The sequence below is a fragment of the Prionailurus viverrinus genome, chromosome B1 (assembly GCF_022837055.1).
Source record: "Prionailurus viverrinus isolate Anna chromosome B1, UM_Priviv_1.0, whole genome shotgun sequence".
Taxonomy (NCBI): domain Eukaryota; kingdom Metazoa; phylum Chordata; class Mammalia; order Carnivora; family Felidae; genus Prionailurus; species Prionailurus viverrinus.
Genome location: NC_062564.1, coordinates 28,926,666 through 28,941,549, shown reverse-complemented (window position 1 = coordinate 28,941,549; position 14,884 = coordinate 28,926,666). Strand labels below are relative to the sequence as shown.

The following is a 14,884-nucleotide window of genomic DNA, read 5'->3' as shown; positions in this document are numbered from 1 at the left end:
TCAACATCACACTGACTGAGACCACTGATTGTACTGAATAAGAATTGTAGAATAAGGCTACTTCAGTGAAACAAATGACAAGGAATCTGTAAGATTCAAGGGGAAGTGAGAAGTCAATACGGGAAATGAACATGGGAAAAAAACGTATTGTTTTCAAGGGGTGAAGCAGAAGTTAGAAAAGGATGAAAGTTCATTGTCTTGGGGGTAGTGGAAGTTGTATTCTAAAGACGAAAAGGAAACCAAGAATTTCTCAGATGCAGTCTCCTCTGAGTGGTAATGGGAAGAAAGACTGGTTTTGAAAAACAATTAACAAGCATTACCAAAGTAAGTTTTCATAGTAGCATAAAGGGTTAATGCTGGTGAAGTGAAAAATATTAGTGGATTACTTGTTTACTTCATCTGGGTTCAGTGACTCAAGTCATTAAGGCTGTAGACGAGGGTCACAGTGATCACCTGAGTTGATGGGAGGGTTTCGGATAACATCAGCAATAATCTTCTGAACCTCTGGAGTCAGGCCTGCTCGCTCCGTATCAAGTGGGCAGCCAGCTCTCACCGCCTGGGATAAGTGCATGCCAACTGCTGTGAGAGGCAGAATCCTATTCTCAGCTATCCTCATCTAGAGAAACAGGAACAAAACAACCAGTGAGGTTTCAAATGTTTGCACGGTACTGTATGCAAATAAAAGGTCCAAAACCTTCAGGTAGTAAATGTTCACTGAGAAATAAACAATGCACTGAACTTTCATTCCAAATTTTCAAGTTTATTATTTCTTTAAAACTGCCCACATTATACATCTCCAGTTCTACTTTTTATACTTACTGTATTGAATAAAACAAAATCATCCAGCTTTAGCTAAGAACTCATTCCTCAATCCCTCTATAATTATTCACTTTAAAAACCTATCAGTAGTAGAGAGTAATCATTCTGTGGAAGTCTACTGACTGCCACAGCCTTTTGAAAATAGAGGAAACTGTAATCCAATATTCTATAATTGAACTACTACATGGTATTTCAGTTATATGAATTTCCAAGAAGACAAGTCCTAAAAGGCTTAGTGATAATGTAAGGCTCCAGGTGCATTTTATAAAAGGTTCTTGAGAAGACTTTAATAAGGTTTTTATATTGGCTCTATTCGTAAAATAATAACCACAATTTATTCTGTCATCTCTTGCCTAGCATTAAACTTAAGATGAATTGTTTTAAATTTAGGACAGCATTACAGATTCATGTAGCTTTTTAAACAAAGGTAGTTCCAAATCCATTTACGATGTACATTAGATAAAACATTGCTTTAAATACTCAGAAAGTTTAGTCAGCTCTAAATTATTTCATGATACTCTCTTAATATCTTTGAAGTATGAATTTGGATTGTATTTACGTGAATGTCGATACTTTCATGGAATAGAACATTTGAAGCACTATTTACATCCTTCAAAGGTAGATTTTAAATTACCTTAATTAAATGTCTACCTTTTTCTACTACACAGTATGCACCATGTGTGCATAATATCAGGGTTATTTGATCCCAGGCATCAAATTACCTAGAACTAATTGTATTATTGCTCCAGATTAATTAGTCCTTAGGTATGGTTAATTTTGTGGTTAGCTGGCACAGACCCTCTCAGACCCGTGGGAAGAACAGATAATTGTACCATGATATTACACAATAACAAACAACAAAATAATAGCGTTAAGACATTAACAAAAATACACCATTCTTCACATTTTTAACCATGAATATGTAATATAATACTGAAACTACATGAAACCACATATCATGGCATAGTATTAGAATGTACTTTATAGAAGCTATGCCAAATTTTCTTAGTACCATATTCAGTTATGCCATAGATATTGATGTTCAATTTATGTATATATAAGCATATTTAACACACATGTGTAAATTACTATTTAAATAAGAAATTTTTTCAAAAATAGTTCAATGGAATTATTTGGTTTCTTCTGTAATGGCTTTGGTACTTTTAATTTTAGAAATTTGACTGTTTAATTAGAATATCTATTAAGTGATGAAGACAAACTACGGACTGTTTTTCATATTTACACTGGACTTTAACCAGAATAAGAAGTGTAATGTAGGCTAAGAAATAGACACAGAGAATAGGAAAAGTAGGTATTGGACCATATAGCCTTTTCCAAATCAATTTAATGACAGGATAGGAATTCAAATTAATTAAACCTAGATGGAAACCTAATTCTGTCTCTATTTCACTAAGATATACTCTTCATTTTGTATATTTTAAGAAACCTCAACAGCCTTAAGGATTTAGGCCAGAACACTGAATATGAAAAAACATTAATATGGCCATTTTTCACAGTAATGAAGATTTTTTTCAAAGACCATCAGGCATAGTTTAAAAAACAGAATAGTATTAGAGGATACAGAGTGGAAAACAAGTTTGTTGTTAGTGTTTTTTTTTTTTAAACTTATTTCTAGCTTCTTGGACATCCTTCCAATGATATTCTATGCATTTCTGTATAATACACAAGGATATGTCAATAAATAAAAATGCATATATATACACACAAATTTATGTTTTTCAAACAGCTCTGCATCTCCCATTTAATGTATCTTGGAGATAATTTTTTATCAATACATAAGCTAATAGTTATTAAACTATTAGTCCCAGCTTTAAAAAAAATAGAGTCTTAAAATATGGCTGCTCTAATATCCCTAAGCTGTAAGTGTGTTTAACAGTACCTCTATACAACCTCTATAAAATAATCATGGTCAAAGTATACTTGTTGTTTTTACTTAATTGACAAAAGTAGCCTTAGCAGAAAAAGAAAATGACATTCTAGTCTAAAATTACATATGGGGCGCCTGGGTGGCTCGGTCAGTTAAGTATCCGACTTCAGCTCGGGTCACAGTCTCACGATCCTTGAGTTCGAGCCCTTGAGTCGGGCTCTGTGCTGACAGCTCAGAGCTTGGAGCCTGCTTCAGATTCTGTGTCTCCCTCTCTCTCTGCCCCTCCCTGACTCATGCTCTGTCTCTCTCTGTCTCAGAAGATAAATAAAAACATTAAAAACAAATTTTTTTGATTAAATATAAAATGAAACAATAGAAAATATTGTAGGATTGATTATAAGAATTTTATCCCAAGTCACAACTTTAATATTTGAAAAACTGATAAAACACATGTTTACATAAATTTGACAATCCCCTCTAACTTGAAAGTAAAACACTTACCAAAGACATCTTCTTTTCTTGGAATAAAGAATACGTGATGGCCACAGACTGCGAAAGGGAGCATGCTCCATTTTTCGGCACCAGACTGTTCCCTTGTTTTTCCTGAAGTTTTGTATTTGGAAAGAGGTCTGTCTACAAAATTTAAAGTGTAACAAAATGATCAATAATAATATCAATATAATGATAGAGTATTAATATGGTCATTAGGCATTGGGGGGAAAAGTCTCTAAAGAACAGTAAAAAATTCACTTTTTACAAAGAGCTCAAAAAAGGTTTTTTCGTTTTTTGTGTTTTAATGTTTGTTTATTTTTGAGAAAGAGAGAGAGAAGAGTACATGCTCATGAGAGAGGGCAGAGGAAGGACAGAGAGAGAAGGGAGACAGAGAATCCCAAGCAGGCTCTGTGCTGGCAGTGTAGATCCCACAACCTCGGGATCATGACCCAAACCGAAATCGAGTCCTACGCTCAACCGACTGAGCCACTCAAGTGTCCCTGTTTTTGTTTTTATCTATTTATCTAAAAAGATAAAATAAGGCTAGAGGGAATAAGTTTTTTCATAAAATATTTGTAATGGCAAACATGATTATAGGACCAGAAATGTCTAGCCTCCCCGTTAGCCAATAAGAGGGAATAACAAATGAACTATAATGTGGACCACTCTGACCCTAAATTTCTTAATCCCTGGAAGTGAATGTTGAATGAATGAATAAACCAAATTAAAATTCAAACTCAGATACCACACCCACAAATTCTAATATATCATAAGTAAATATATCATCACTATATACATATAGTTTAAAAAGATATGTACAAACTGTGGCTCTAAACTTGAAGCATTATCTAAATTCTTCAATATAGTTCTTTAGGACACGTTAAAAAGAAAAAAAGTGGGGAAAGGATTGAAAATATGAGATTAATGAAGAAAATATCTTGAAATAAAGACCAAATGAGAGTTAGTGGTAGAATTACATGATGTATGATTCACACAGATACATGAAGTTTCTCCTAACTACCTTTCAAAACATAAGCACAAATACTAAATTAAAAGAATTAAATCCAATAGAACTTGGCTTACTGTTAACCCACAGAAGTTCATTTCTATCCTAAATAAAAAATGAGTCTGTAGATTAGTTCACAGATACCTAGCACAACTGCAGTTTGGTGAACAGAGAGGCCCAGACAATCCAATGACCTAAAGTCGTTGTTTCTAGGCACCCCTAAATTTTCAAGGAAGAGTATTTTTTATTAAATGAAGTGTTTCCATCTGAGACCTGAACGCTGCCAAATTTGGCCCTAAATTCCTAGGAATGCCTAACTAACATCAAACTTCATTAGCCAGATTTCTAGGTATGTCTGTATAATGGTCTAAAGCTGGAGGCAACAATGCGACACTCCTATACCAAAGTTTTGGAAATGTGACCACTGTAAGTTATGCTGATAATCCATACAGATTTTATTATTTAGGGGACAAAATCATGGTATCATCTGTAAACTTGTGACCAAAGGGTTTAGAAACATCCAAAACACAAAGCAAAGTAATATGAGAGCAGTAATCTCAAGAAGATAGGGCTAGAATGTGATTCTAATGAGCAAAAGTCTCATCAAATCATATTCTATGTAGATAAAAGGCTATGTGGATAGACAGTGGTCAATTGTGGAAACATATAAATAGGAAAGGCAGAACAACAGAAGTAGGCAATGCCTATCCAAGCACTGTCTAGAGGAGAAGATGCCTTGGCTAACTAGATTTGAATAGGACAGCTTCCCGGGCAAGTAATGTATGAGAATGCCTCAACCTGCCTTGATGCTTAGAGACAACTTCAGACACCATCAGAATGCCCCCTGTTATATTCCAGGCATGCTAAGCAACTGTCAGATAAGCTGGCCTCCCATATCCCTTTTTCCTCAATAGGAGAGGAAAACACACTGGCTGGGTCAAGTGAAACTTTCCAGTTGCATTTCTCACTATAAATTAATGAATCTGCATTCCAATATAACCATTTACATTTGCATATGCACACTAGTATACATAAAACCAAGCTCACAGAGAAGGATAATACTCCCCCAAACACAACTATTCTGTGATAAGACATATCAGAGTTTTAAGATTACAAGGATGATTTCTAAAGTGGGATCCAAATGTGCCTGTCCAAAGCTTACAGGAGATTCTTACAAGTAAAAATAGCCCTTTAATATTGTCTTCCAGGGGTGCCTAGGTGGCTCAGTCGGTTAAGTGTCTGACTCTTGATCTTGGCTCAGGTGATGATCTCATGGTTTGTGAGATCGAGCCCCATGTTGGGCTCTGTGCTGACAGTGCAGAGCCTGCTTGGGATTCTCTCTCCCCATCTCTCTCTGCCCCTCCCCCACCCCCTCAAAAAATAAATAAATGAACTTAAAAAATTTTTTTTAAATACTTCCTTCCATATTTTTAACTCTTCCAACTTTTTATTCCCACCCTGTTATCTTTTATCTTTCTAATTCATCCATTGTTTCTTTAATATGGGGAAGGAAAGTATGGTTTCCATCCTGTATGTGAGGAAATGGAAACCCAAAGAAGTTAAAGAACACGTTTGGCTTCCCCAGGTAGACAGTGGTGGAATTAAATTCTTGATTCCCTGATTCTGAGTTTAATAGACTTTCTACCACCTCACAATGCCTCACCTTCTATGTTGGAGTACACAGACTAATAGAGTCTACATGTGGAGTTTAAAGAAAGAAATCCAAAGGTCCCTGTGGAAACGGTCATTTACAGTGAAGCAAGAAGTAAAAGGATAGGAAGAAAAACTATGAAGACTGAAGAGAGGGGGCGCATGGGTGGCTCAGTCGGTTGAGCATCCAATTCTTGATTTTGGCTCAGGTCATGATCTCACAGTTCATGGGATCAAGCCCCATGTCAGACTCTGTGCTAACAGTGCAGAGCCTGCTTGGGGATCTCTCTCCCCCTCTCGCTGACCCTCTCCTACTCGTGCTCTCTTTCTTTCAAAAAAAAAAAAAAAAAAAAATTAAATTAATAAATATAGGTAACTAACATGTTTTTATAATTTACTATAGAAACAATCTGAATCGCTTTTTTAAGTGTCCAGTGTGGAAATGAAAATACAGTTGACCCTTGAACAATAAATACAGTGTGAATGGAACAGGTCCACTTATATGCAGATTTTCTTTTCAACAAATACGGTACAGCTCCATAAATATATTTTCTCTTCTTTGATTTTTCTAATAACATTTTCTTTTCTCTAGCTTACTTTATTGTAAGAATATAAAACATATAACATAAAAAATATGTGTTAATCGACTGTCTGTGTTCCAGTCAACAGTAGGCTATTAGTAGGTAAGTTTTGGGAGATTCAAAAGTTATCTGTAGATTTTTGATCGTGTGGGGCTCAGCGCCCCTAATGCTCCACATTGTTCAAGGACCAACTGTAAATGGAGAAAATACTGCTGTTGAAAGGTGTTTCTAAAATTATTAAAAAATGTTTATTCTCACAATTCCTGAAAAATCACAGTATTTTACCTGAATGCTATTTTTTTGACAGAAATGTTTGATAACTTCCAACAGAGGGGCCAACATAAGAGCTTTGCCTTCAGAAACACCATCGATCCTTTTCACATTTTCAACTGTAGTAGGTCTGTCATTCAAAAAAATTAAAAGGTCAACAAACCACTAAAACATTATCACTCCAGTAACATAGCTGATATTTAGTGTCAAACATATATTTTTCCAACAATCAGAAACAATATGTAATACAGGCACTCATATTTTATGATGTCTTTCTTTGCTTTCCACCATTTAAAGATTTGCCATTTTAGCAATTTATGAATAAAAACACCACCACCACTGTCACCACAGAAACACGGTACTAACTGATAAATAGGGTATTATCATGAAGAAACTAATGTTCTACTCTATGACTGATCTTATTATTATTTTTGTAAATAATAAAAAAAAAGGCTACTATGAGGCCCGGGGCACCTGGGAGGCTCAGTCAGTTAAGTGTCCAACTCTTGATTTCAGCTCAGGTCATGATTTCGCAGTTCATGAGATTGAGTCCTGCATTGGGCTCTGCACTGACAGCATGGAGCCTGCTTAGGATTGCCTCTCTCCCCTCTCTGTGTCTCTCCCCGGCTCATGCATGTGTGCTCTCTCTCTCACTCTCAAAATAAATAACTATGAGGCTTTAACTGCGGACAACCGACGGGTTAAGAAACAAAAAAGAAAATCCCATTCATTATTTACGAAGTATTTATCAGTAACAACAAACCTGCTAACTACTTTAGGCTTTTAACTCACTATTTCTTACTGTATCCAATATCCAAGAGACTGTATGTTGTCTACTTTCTAAAAATCTGCCAATCTCATGATTATTCTTTTTCCTTCAAACATCTTCACTAAATATTAAAGTGTGGTCTTGGAATATTTATTTATTTGTTATTATTATTTTTGAGACATGGGGCAGAGAGAGGGAGAGAGAGAATCCCAAGCTGGTTCTGCACTGTCAGTGCAGAGCCTGACATGGGGTTCGATCCCATGACCAGGAGATCATGACCTGAGCCAGAATCAAGAGTCAGAAGCTTAACTGACAGAGCCACCCAGGCACCCCTGAATATTTACTTTTAATGAAATTATTATTATAAAATAGAAGCGCTATGTTCTATTATTAAAATTTCTACACTAAAGTAACACCTTTTGGATAAAATTTAGTGACAAGAACAATTTTTTAAAAGAAAGTATAAATGATGAATACAATTTCCAAACAACTATTCTTTGTTAATATTTCTTCTAAATATTTATTGACCAACTTGTGTTTATTAGGCATTGTGTTAGGTGCTTCGGAAGACAGAAAATGATGAGGAACATAGTGTCTTTATTCACAGAGTTTAAAATCTGCAAGATAGAACACATGTATACCAATAATAATAATAACAAAAAAAGTAAGTAAAGCATTGTGTAAGAAGTGCCATAGAAGCTTCTTCTAAATTTAATTTTAAAGTCCTTTATGAATTCTAGTGAGAGGAATTACTTTGCAGTTAAAGAGCATATAAGACTTCATGGAAAAAATAATTAATAAAGCCAGATCTTAAAGGATTCCCTAAAAGGAGTTTTGAGGAATCAAAGAAACCACAAGGCAGAAGCAACACTGTAAATAAATATATGGAAGTTGAAAGTGGGTCTTTAACAAATGGTAAAGAGCGTAGGTAAGATAAACCATTCAAAATCGTATGACTTGGCTGGAAAAGGAGGTTTCAGTCCATAAATGGAGGGGCCTGAATTATAAGCTACAGAAGTTAAGACAGTGGGGAACTAGTTAAGCAGAAGTACAACATGATAAAGACTGATTTAGTGTCATATTATCAGGTGAAACAGAGAGGGAGAGATGAAGGAAAAAGTAACTGGCTTTTGTAATAGTCCAGGAGCACTGGTCCAAACTAACGGGGTGTCACTAAAAAGAGAGAGGAGAGAATACACAGACACATAAGGAATATTTACATGAAAAAGTCTCAAAACTATTTAAATAAGACAAAGACGAGGATCCATGTTAGAAGAGTGAAAATAATACCCGGGGTTTTAAACATCCATCACTGAGAACATGATGGTATGAATTTTAAAAAGTAAGATATTCAGAAAGAGTTTTGGTAGTTGCCTGAAATGCATGTATGGAGGCTTTGTGGATAAAGAGTTAGATTTTATATAGAATAAATCTGATTGCTGAAAACAGTTGATTTTCATTGACGTAGAAACATGGGTCTGTAGCTCGGTGGTGACATTGTGGGCAGCAGCATGGGAGACTGGGAAGTCAACGCACCGACACGACAGCTGGACCCATAGTCATACTATCACTTAACAATCCATGTTACAAATACATTACGTTAGAAGAAAATAAGTTAGAACATATGCAAACAGACAGCTTACCTTATTTTGGCCATATCCAGCAGTATCTTATTTGTTGCCAGAATAGCGGGAGGAACACCCTTTTGATTGGCATGTTCCTGCCTTGCTTCCACCAGTTTGCTATACAGCATAGTCTGAACAAAGAACAAAGAAAACAACTCAACATTTTTTGTTTTTTTCAAATGTACTTGGAAAAATCCAGCCTTCTATTTTTAGAGCTTCAGATATTACATTTTCCCTTAGGGTGAAAACTAAACTGTATCTCAGACTCCTTGCTAAAGAACAATTTTTAAAATACTGGCAAAAAAAATTTAAGCATGCATTTGTTCACAACTATCCTTTCAAATACTGCCTTTTCACAAAAGCCATACCTGAGTCTTCTGCTCTTCAGCTGAAATAACAGGTTCTGAGGACTTGTAAGATTTTCCTGGTGAATGTACCATGATGCTAAAATATTTAAAAGAATGTAAATGATAAAAGCTTTTCTTTCTCCAAGATCACTTTTTATTTAACCCCCCAAATGAGAATATTGTTCCAAGTCAATAGTAACATTTATTCTTCATAATACCAGTAACATAATTGTGATCTACAACAGCCTAGATTTTCAATAATTTCAATCAAATGCATTCATTATAATGGTAAAGTTAAAACTGCAATTGGAATTCATCAAAAATGAGTATGCTTAAAAACAGCACTTTCCCTACCCTCATCCTCAACTAAATGCTTTAATACTCCCTATCTATAATGAAAATAACTCTTTTTTGACCAAGAGAGAGTCTATTGATTCTTCACTGTGATAGATGCTAAAGAATCTACGATTCTTTACTGTGATATCACTAATTTTTGGCTGGTGAGGCACATTAGCATGGAATGAATCAAATTGTTCATACTTTTCTTCAGAACCAAACAAAAATAAGCCAAAGAAAATATCCTTTTGGCTCCTCAAAAAGGATAAAAAACACCCAATTAGCAAACAACACGAAAGGTGAGAGGCAGCAAAATAGAAAACCATTTTCTTTAACAAGCATTTCTCACTGATAAAGTAATTATAAGGAGAAAAAGTTATACAAATGAAATTATATGGAATAGCCCATATAAAAGATGCCACATTTAAATAAAGTCCTCCTTTGGTAAGGAAAGGGGGGAACATGTTTGATACCTGAGAAATGTTTATAAATTTCTCTGTTGCAAGAATTCAAAATCTACAGTGTAAAGTAAGATTTTCACAATTACCAAATCTTATCACTAAAATAAGTAGATGTAAGCCTGAGAAAAGATACGTCAGTTCAAGGAATTAGTAATATCAGTTTACTCAAGATAATTATAAATTTGTTTTAAATAATATAATTACATTGACCTTTATCTTAATATTTATAAAAATCTTTATACTAATGTACTGTTTGCAAAATGGTATTTTAAATGATTTCACAAATAAGTTTTATCATCTATACTAACATATTTTGGGTAACATAGCCCTAAAGCAGAAATATACATGGAGAACATTTAATAAAAAATACTTTGCCTATGAATGTTATTACAAGTGCACAGAAGAAAAGTTCAAAATTACTACTATGAAAATCACCAAAAAGTAGAGATGTTGTATCCACGAAACAAGAAAACGTTGTTATGTTAAAGAAAGAAGAAAGAGAACAATAAATAGTTCTTAGAAATTAAATTTTTGAAAAATAAAATTAAAATCTTACTAGATGGAAGGGAATATAAAGTCAAGGAACTCTCCAAGAGAATAAACAAAAAGAGATTAAAAACAAGGGAAAAGAAAAATAAGGAACAAGAACACTAAAAACCAAGCAAAGAAAACAAAAAAGACAATTACTAACATCAAGGAAAATAAGGTAGTGGTGGCCATAGTAACAAAGTTTGGCTTAGTAGTATATAATGTTTGAGTAGGTTTAATAACATAAAAACAAATTGTTAATCTGACCAAAACTTGAAATGTAATTGCTTTGGTCAAGAGGGGAATGAAGGACGGGAAATGAGGGGAAGGCATATGGAGGATAAGCCCTAATCCACCATTATAGAATGTCAACAAAAAAATTTCCAAAACTAGTTGGTCCAAAACCAGTAATCTAAGTATGCCACTTAGAAATATGGTGGCAGGGGCGCCTGGGTGGTGGCTCAGTCGGTTAAGCGTCCAACTTCAGCTCAGGTCATGATCTCGCGGTCTGTGAGTTCAAGCCCCCCATGGGGCTCTGTGCTGACAGCTCAGAGCCTGGAGCCTGTTTTGGATTCTGTGTCTCCCTCTCTCTCTGACCCTCCCCCGTTCATGTTCTGTCTCTCTCTGTCTCAAAAATAAATAAATGTTAAAAAAAATTAAAAAAAAAAAAGAAATATGGTGGCAAATATCAGAGAGCCCAGCTGGAAGATTTGAGGATGACTGCTTCTACAGAACAGAACAAAGTAGGTTTGGGAAGGGTGTGAACTGGTGTGCTTTGTGACATGCCATTAAGTACCAATTTTAAAACCATGTACATGTATTATTTTTTTAATGTTTATTTATTTTGAGAGAGAGAGTGTGTGTGCAAGCTGAGGAGGGACAGAGAGAAAGGGAGAGAGAGAAGAAACCCAAGCAGGCTCCACACTGTCATCGTGGAGCCCCAGGAGGAGCTCAATCTCACAACCCATGAAATCATGGACCAGAGCCAAAATCCAGAGTCCCATATTTAACCAACTGAGCCACTCAGGCGCCCCCATATGTATGATTTTCATAAAAATTCAAATGAACTTTAAAATAATAGTTATTGATGTGTAAGCATAACTCTCACTTCTCTACACTAAGCCCATACATTAAAATTAGTATCTGGACTACTCCACAGGTGTCTCAAACTCAGTACATCAATAAACTCCTCGTCCCCTTAATATCCAACAATCTCTCAAATTGGTGTTCCTCTTGTGTTGCCAGTGAAGGGAAGGACAACACTCTTACCCATAATCAAAGACAGAAACCTAAGTGTCATGTTCAATTTCTCCATTTTCCTCAGCCCACCTGACTTTCCAATCACCAAGTCCTAACAATTCTATCTCCTAAATATCTTACAGTTCTATTTCTGTCCATGCCCACTGCCACTTCCCTCATCTATCCCATCTTCTCCTGAAAATTCTACTGCAATAGCCTTATTTGTGTCTCTACGCTCTGATCCTCTAGCCTTCTAATCCCTCCACAGCAAGAGTCACTGATCAAGAGTCAGCACACTAGGGTGCATGGGACAAATCCATGTGTTCTGATAAGGTTTGTAAGCTAAGAATGGTTTCTTAAATTTTTAAACAATTTAAAAAAATCAAAAGAACATTTTGTGACATGTGAAAATTATATGAAATTCAAATTTCAGTGTCCATAAATAAAGTTTTATTGGAACACAGCCACACTCATTTCTTTACATATCATTTATGGCTGCTTTAAGGCTACAACAGCCAAGTGGAGTAGTTAGACACAGACCACATGACCCACAAAGCCTAAATTATTTACTATCTGATCCTCTATGGAAATGCCAACCTCTGTTCTCAATCATAAATTTGCTGTCACTATCCTACTGAAAATCCTCTTAGATCTCATCTCAACTGATCCAGTTGAGTCCCTGAAAGGAAACTGGATATTCTGGACCCTATTTAATTCTCCAGTCTTAAATATTTACCACTCCCTCACTTCCCTCTACCAGGTAATTGCTAGCATACTTGTTGAGTTCCTTGTCGTATCATACCTTCTTTTGCTTTCAGGTTTTAATATATGGGCCATTCCTCTGCTCAGAAAACTTCCCCTCATTTCACTTCACTTCTACTTAAGATTTGATCAAGTGTCACTTCCAAACTGCTTTTCCAAAGTGTTACAACCCTGAATTGTAATTTTATGTTCCCTTACCTGTATATCTCACCAGAGTATAAACCCTGGGAGGGCCCGGGGGGTGGGGGAGCTATGTCTCTGTTTTTCCCCACTCAATTCCACTGTCTAGAATAATACCTGGCACAAGAAGATGCCTAGCAAAACCACAGTAAATGTTTAAATGAAGAAATGCTTCCGCATACTGAATGGATATATTGTTTTATACACTACTTAACCTTTTTGTTTACATAAAATGTAGTAATTACTCCATATCTAAACAAAAAGAAATTGTTTTGAGGGGAAGACGTATTATAGTAAATGTTTGTCAGATCCAAAGTAGTATTCTCTAAGTGAGAAATCCATTAGAAAGTAACAGTATCAGGGCACCTGGGCGGCTCAGTTGGTCAAGTGTCCAACTCTTGGTTTCAGCTCAGATCACGATCTCACGATTTGTGAGTTCGAGCCCCGCATCAAGCTCAGTGCTGACAGTGCAGAGCCTGCTTGGGATTCTCTCACCCTCTCTCTCTGCCCCTCCCTCATTCGTGCTCCCAGGCTCGCTCTCTCTCTCAAAACAAATAAACTCAAAAAATTTTTTTAAAAAGAAAGTAACAGCACCAGAGCACATTAATTTATTTTCACCTGATACATATATAAACATAGTCCATTCAATAATCTGTGTATAAAGGTCCTGACAAGTTTTTCAAATTCTCCATCTTAAGACCTTCTGTAATTCTGTACATTCTCCATACTTCCATTAAGTCAGCAAGTCAGACAGCAAGCTCCAAAGTACAATAGGTACATTCATTATTTGTACCAACTCTCATATTTACCATTTTATAGTGCCATATAATGTATTTTAAGTGGGCTGGAAATATACATTTTATATAAATATAATGAGTGCTTAGATGCTAGAGGTTGACAAATATAGATTTGAAAGTCAGCTCTGGTATGAGCTATGTGCAAATGAACAAGTTAGTTAACTTCTTCACCCTTGGTATCTTCAACTTTAAAATGGGAATAAATAGTAGTGGTTAACTCATAGGCTGTTGTAAGAATTAAATAAGATATTACAAATAATATACTTAGCATTTAGTACAGAGTTTGGCAAACAATAATACCCAAGAAGTTTTAGTTATTAAATTAATGTTAATACTATCATTTTATAGGTCTTCTTCAATAATTCTAACACTGGAGGCTTATGCTTTAACTTTTAACTTCCTTCTGCCAATTGAAATAGCCCAACATCTGACAGATATTTACCTTTAGGAAAGGAAGAAAAAAGGTATTGATATAGTAAGTATAGAAAATAAAAATTTTCAACTCTGTACCTTCTTTTGGGAATGTTACTGCCAGAAGAAATTTTATCAGATGCTTTGTAAGAATACATCTTCTCCAAGTTAGACTGCTTTTAAACATAGAAAGGTCCATTAAAAAAATCCAAAGTTTCAAAAACTTTTAAATATGAAAAGAATATGATATAAAATCTCACGATTACAATTTCTCCTCTAAGTCATCAAATAAATCACCTGAAAATAAGCTCTTAGATTATCAACTTCTAGGATGCTACTGGCAGTTAGTCCTATTCCTCCCAAATCTAGAGAATATATGATCAAAACAACTATTTGAGACGCAGCAGAGGCCAAAGTTACAAAATGATTCAGTTACATTCTGCATACTTTAATAAAACAAAAACTTTACCAAAAATTTAATTCACCACATTTTCCTATTACTCCAGTGTTCCAATTAAGTGAAGTCTACCTGTGGGTATTTAATCTGTAATAGTTATCTAAGACCCAAAACATAAAAGAAGAACATATGTATGCATGTGTGTATGTGAGTGTGTATATAGTTTTACTGAGAACTTTTAGGGATCGGGCTTATTTGTTTTCTATCAATTATATGTATCATAATGTGTAAAAAAGAAAAAAACTCCAGGCCAAATGAGTTATAAA

General features: G+C 35.1%; 1 protein-coding gene across 7 annotated transcripts in view; it reads right to left on the bottom strand.

The window, feature by feature from the left end:
- Positions 1 to 14,884, bottom strand: part of WRN (WRN RecQ like helicase) — a 152,677-nt gene that overhangs the window by 15,881 nt on the left and 121,912 nt on the right. For 6 of the 7 annotated variants that reach the window (XM_047856385.1, XM_047856383.1, XM_047856387.1 and 3 more), the window contains 6 exons: positions 14,261 to 14,337; positions 9,469 to 9,544; positions 9,119 to 9,231; positions 6,722 to 6,836; positions 3,209 to 3,340; positions 454 to 616 (listed from right to left, as the gene is read on the bottom strand). In XM_047856385.1, coding sequence (XP_047712341.1) covers positions 454 to 616; positions 3,209 to 3,340; positions 6,722 to 6,836; positions 9,119 to 9,231; positions 9,469 to 9,544; positions 14,261 to 14,337 — 676 coding nt within the window. The remainder of the gene's footprint in view (positions 1 to 453; positions 617 to 3,208; positions 3,341 to 6,721; positions 6,837 to 9,118; positions 9,232 to 9,468; positions 9,545 to 14,260; positions 14,338 to 14,884) is intronic. The other variant, XM_047856386.1, reaches the window with a different exon arrangement.